The 5,323-nt window shown below is 50.6% G+C and overlaps 1 protein-coding gene across 1 annotated transcript; it reads left to right on the top strand.

Moving 5' to 3' along the window:
- The first annotated feature begins 104 nt into the window (after positions 1-104).
- Positions 105-5,073, top strand: Foxa1 (forkhead box A1). The gene is made up of 2 exons (XM_005343707.2): positions 105-192; positions 2,514-5,073. The coding sequence occupies exons 1-2, from the start codon at positions 121-123 to the stop codon at positions 3,843-3,845; spliced, it is 1,404 nt and encodes a 467-aa protein (XP_005343764.1). The 5' UTR covers positions 105-120; the 3' UTR covers positions 3,846-5,073.
- The last annotated feature ends 250 nt before the right edge of the window (positions 5,074-5,323 follow it).

Consider the following 5,323-nt stretch of genomic DNA (forward strand, 5'->3'; position numbering starts at 1 on the left):
GCCCTCGAGCGCTCTGGTGACCGCCGCGGCCCCGCGCCCCTCCCCCGCTGCCGCGCGCAGCGCACCCGCCCGTCGCTCCGCACAGGGTTGGATGGTTGTGCCGGGCAGGGTGACTCCAGGATGTTAGGGACTGTGAAGATGGAAGGGCATGAGAGCAGCGACTGGAACAGCTACTACGCGGACACGCAGGAGGTGAGAGGCGGGAAGGCGGAGGGGCGTCCCTAGAGTCGGTGTCCGGAGAGACCCCGGCGAGGTGGGCGCCTGCGGGGACTGGAGCGGGCGGGCTGGGGGCGGCTCGCCCGAGGCGCCGCTCCCACTGTGGCCCCCGCTCGGCTTCTCTGCCAGCCCGCTGCCCGGTGGGTCCTGGCGCTTGAAGCTAGAAGAGAGTTTTAGGAAACTCTGGGCTTTGAAAACACCCGCTCCGCCAAGCACTTTCCTTTGCCCTCCGGAGAGCGGGAGCAGGAGCCTGGCCCCGGGAGCTGCGGGGTGGCCGGCGGGCTCTGGCCCGGAGTTAAAAAAGCAACTCTGAAAGTTGGTGTTCGCTCACTGGGCGGCCTCTCGGTCCCGCCACTTAATTCGCCAAAGCCTTTGGATAAAAATGATCTGCTACGGAAATTGGATTTCCTCATAATGAAGGATTTTTAAATTTTATAAAACTTACTCTTCAAAAGCCCAGTTTGTAGAAAAGTGTGACCGTTTCTCTCTAGAACCGCTCGGTGGCGCTAGTGCGAATCGAATAATTTTCCAGAACTCAGGGCCAAGAACCTGTTTCTCTTCATTGTCCCCTTGGTGGCATGTTCACGGGGTTTATTTTACATGGTGCACAAAAGCATTGCAAGGAAAATCAGGTACAGGCATGGCCGCTACCTATTAAAAGTACTTTTCTAGAAACAGCTGCCGATTTCCTTCAAAAGTTTAATTACCATTATTGAAAGGAAGCTCTTGCTGAGAAAGCCTCGTGCGATCTTGGGGAGAGGACTAAATAATAAACCCCAAAGTAAAAACTACTTTAAGATCTGTACAGAAAAGCACAGAATCTGAAAATACCTTCATGTCAATTGATTCATTCGTCTCTGTGTTTATTTGGGAAGCATACCTTTTGGGGTCTTCATATTTAGGTCTATCCATCTCTTATGTTTTCGGATGGGGTTACATTTGCTGATGAACATAAATTTAAGGACATCAATATTGTCAGTTAGATTACCAGATAAGCAGATATATGTCGGGGGCTCTGTATTTCCTAACCACCTAGCTATTCTCTGGATTGCTAAGGGTGAGGATTCTGCTTGCTGGTGATTTTAATAGGAGCTCAGGCCACTTTCAGGGGTTTACTTTGCCACAGTCATCTCGGCCCACCAGAGAAGATCAGATCCCTGTGGAAAGAGCTTTCTTACATCTCAAAGCCGAGAATTAGGAAGCAGAATAGCACTGAGAGAAAGTAAGTAGAGTTTGGCTTGGGAATTTTAAATTATTCCAAACTACTCATGTAGTTTCAAAGGCCAGGCTTTGGTAAAAGGAGCAGCTATCAGTTAGTGTGTGTGTGTGTGTGTGTGTGTGTGTGTGTGTGTGTGTGTGTGTGTGTGTGTAATTGTGTTACCATTTTTTTCAGTTGTCAGAGGACTGCAAACAGGTAACAGAATTCACGCAGGGTTTTTTTTAATAGCTTGCAGAGCTGTACGTGTAGTTACTTTAAGATAAATGTACGCTCCGTGTTGTTCTTATTTTTAATTTAATTTTTTTCCTCGGGATTTTATTTAGCTGGTGTGTTTTCTTCTTTTAAAATATTGCCTCTGTGACAAATAGGTGGAAAGCGTTACTTCTAAATATAATAGCAGAAAGCCATCTTTTGGCACCAACTCTTAAGACAAAGACAGTTTCGGGGAGATGAGTAATTGGGATGGGGGATCTTTCAGGCATGTAGGCGATTGACTCTCTGGGTGAGAGTTTAACAGCAGCCAACACAATGCCTACTGCTCTGCGGCCAGAGGCGCCTGCCAGACCTCAGCAGGGTGGTGGCCTAACTGGTGCCAAGCTGATCACCCAGCAGGCCTGTGTGGAACCTATATCACCTTAGGGGTGAAGTGAGAAGCAGAGGCTCAGACTTAAATTCTCTTTTCGGTGTTTCAAAATGGATTTGGCCCAAAGGCAGTTTGTCTAGGCTGGTCTGGGGTGGCTACATGGGTACAGCCTGCCGTGGATGAAAACGAAGGGGGGACCCCTAGAAACCAGCTCCTGATCCAGGCATGTAAGGCGATTACGCATCTTCCCGGGGACATATTTTCTGTGAGCGCTAATCTTTCCTGCCTGCAGCGCTAGGATGTCCCCCCTGCCGTGTAAGCCATCTTTGCTAGGCCAGGGAAGGGCGCCCAACAGTTTGCCCAGGCTGGGGAGTTTCTGAGCTTTGCAGAAACGCTGTTCGCTCGCCCTGGGGCTCGCCGCTGGCCAGCCAAACTCCTGGGCGCACTACTAACTCCGCCCTTCGGGGCCTCTTCCACTCGCTGTCTCCGCTCCAGGCCTACTCCTCTGTCCCTGTCAGCAATATGAACTCCGGCCTGGGCTCCATGAACTCCATGAACACCTACATGACCATGAACACCATGACCACGAGCGGCAACATGACACCGGCTTCCTTCAACATGTCCTATGCCAACCCGGGCCTAGGAGCAGGCTTGAGTCCCGGTGCTGTGGCCGGCATGCCCGGGGCCTCTGCAGGCGCCATGAACAGCATGACGGCGGCAGGCGTCACTGCCATGGGTGCAGCGCTGAGCCCAGGAGGCATGGGCTCCATGGGCGCGCAGCCCGCGGCCTCTATGAACGGCCTGAGCCCCTACGCGGCCGCCATGAACCCGTGCATGAGCCCCATGGCGTACGCGCCGTCCAACCTAGGCCGCAGCCGCGCCGGGGGCGGCGGCGACGCCAAGACGTTCAAGCGCAGCTACCCGCACGCCAAGCCGCCCTATTCCTACATCTCGCTCATCACCATGGCCATCCAGCAGGCGCCTAGTAAGATGCTCACGCTGAGTGAGATCTACCAGTGGATCATGGACCTCTTCCCCTATTACCGTCAAAACCAGCAGCGCTGGCAGAACTCCATCCGCCACTCGCTGTCTTTCAACGACTGTTTCGTCAAGGTGGCACGGTCCCCGGACAAGCCGGGCAAGGGCTCCTACTGGACGCTGCACCCGGACTCCGGCAACATGTTCGAGAACGGCTGCTATTTGCGCCGTCAAAAGCGCTTCAAGTGTGAGAAGCAGCCGGGGGCCGGAGGTGGGAGCGGGGGCGGCGGCTCCAAGGGTGGCCCCGAAAGCCGTAAGGACCCCTCCGGCGCCGGTAACCCCGCCGAGTCGCCCCTTCACCGGGGTGTGCACGGAAAGGCTGGTCAGCTAGAGGGCGCGCCGGCCCCCGGGCCCGCCGCCAGCCCCCAGACTCTGGACCACAGCGGGGCCACGGCGACAGGGGGCGCTTCGGAGTTGAAGTCCCCAGCCTCTTCCTCGGCGCCCCCCATAAGCTCCGGGCCAGGGGCGCTGGCATCTGTACCCCCGTCTCACCCGGCGCACGGCCTGGCACCCCACGAATCGCAGCTGCACCTGAAAGGGGACCCCCACTACTCATTTAACCACCCGTTCTCCATCAACAACCTCATGTCCTCCTCGGAGCAGCAGCACAAGCTGGACTTCAAGGCCTATGAGCAGGCGCTGCAGTACTCTCCCTATGGTGCCACCTTGCCCGCCAGTCTGCCCCTTGGCAGCGCCTCAGTGGCCGCAAGGAGCCCCATCGAGCCCTCAGCACTGGAGCCGGCCTACTACCAAGGTGTGTATTCCAGACCCGTGCTAAATACTTCCTAGCTCCCAGGACTGGGGGTTTGTCTGCATGACCAACCTGGTAGCAGGAGAGAAAAACCAACAGCAAACGAAACCACACAACACCAAACCAACCACATAACAAAAATCCCAACTCTTTTTATTTTTCATGCACAATTTTCCCCAGTGCAAAGGACTGTTACTTTTATTATTGTATTCAACACTTGTTGTGTGTATTATTACAAATACAACCGACTCCATATCAACATTTTTTCCTGCGAAGTTTAATAATGATCCATAAATGTATATAAAGAAAATCTTCCTCCTTCCTTGCCCTCGTCCCCGTTCAGTCTTTCCCCTGTGGGCACATCCTAGTCTGTGCAGGGCTTATTTAAAAAAGAAAATGGTCAAGTCTGTAAACTATTTGTTTGTGCTTTTGTTGTTGTTGTTTGTTGTTGTTGCTGCCCCTCCTTACCTAGGCCCATCACAAGAGTTTACAGGTCTGTGGCAATACTCTTAACTCAGTAAAGAAAGGAACAGACAGTAAGGGCTCTTGAGAGTACTGAAAGACAGTACTGCCATGATGCCATGGTAAGGTATAAACAGGTTACATACGTGAGAGCCATTTGTTTTCAGCTTACATTCCCGATGCATTCAGATAGTGGATGCCTTTCAATGAAATACACATATATATATATTGTCTGTGGACTTAGTCACGCTCACATACGAAGACCTCGTCCACTTTTGCATAACATGTAGAAGTAATACGTAGGTAATAGACGCGCAACATTTTCAGAAATTGCCTGACCAAGTTACAAGGATCCCCTCCACACTGGATTGTCTTCTCTACCCGCACATGACCCCCGAGAACCAATTCCCTCCTAACTCTGCTCCTTGCTCTGCAGAGTGCCATGGTCATCTCATTCTGAGGTCACATATATAAAATTAGCTTTTGTGTATGTATACCATTTAAAGGATACCCCGCAGGGAAAAAAAGGAAGTATATTATTGAGGAGAGAGAAGTTATAAGAGACACATTGCAAAATCGTGTCCAACGTTCCAAAGTCCCCGTTGTGGCCATTTTAGTTCTTGCCGGCACATGCTCCCTTCATCCAGTGTTAATGCACTTTCCACAGCTGGACATGGTATTAGTCTTAGACAAGCGGGTTTCACTCTGATTCCTCTTCACCGCCTCAATGTTAATTTATTGCATGTTTTCTCCCTTTCCTTTACAGCTGAGATTGCTTTAAATGATGGTTAAAATTACAAATTTAAAAATGTTAATTTTTATCAATGTGATTGTAATGAAGATATTTTGATTTAAGTAACAAAAATAATACAAGATTTTAATCTGTGGAATATGTTCCCGATCATTTGCAGTTAAGGAATTTAAATAAATCAGATGTTAACAACAAAGAATTTCTGTCATTTTCCTTCACTTAAAATACAAAACAGATCTTTAATTTAAATCCAAAATAGATCTTCTGCATAGAATATTTTCAGATTCTTATATTTAATATAAA

The sequence above is a fragment of the Microtus ochrogaster genome, chromosome 1, assembly GCF_000317375.1.
Source record: "Microtus ochrogaster isolate Prairie Vole_2 chromosome 1, MicOch1.0, whole genome shotgun sequence".
Classification (NCBI taxonomy): domain Eukaryota; kingdom Metazoa; phylum Chordata; class Mammalia; order Rodentia; family Cricetidae; genus Microtus; species Microtus ochrogaster.

Excerpts from the sequence above, each read along its gene's own strand:
- Foxa1 (XM_005343707.2), top strand. The coding sequence starts at position 121 with ATGTTAGGGACTGTGAAGATGGAAGGGCATGAGAGCAGCGACTGGAAC. Across the intron at positions 193-2,513 it reads ACTACGCGGACACGCAGGAG|GCCTACTCCTCTGTCCCTGT; the intron begins GTGAGAGGCGGG and ends TCTCCGCTCCAG.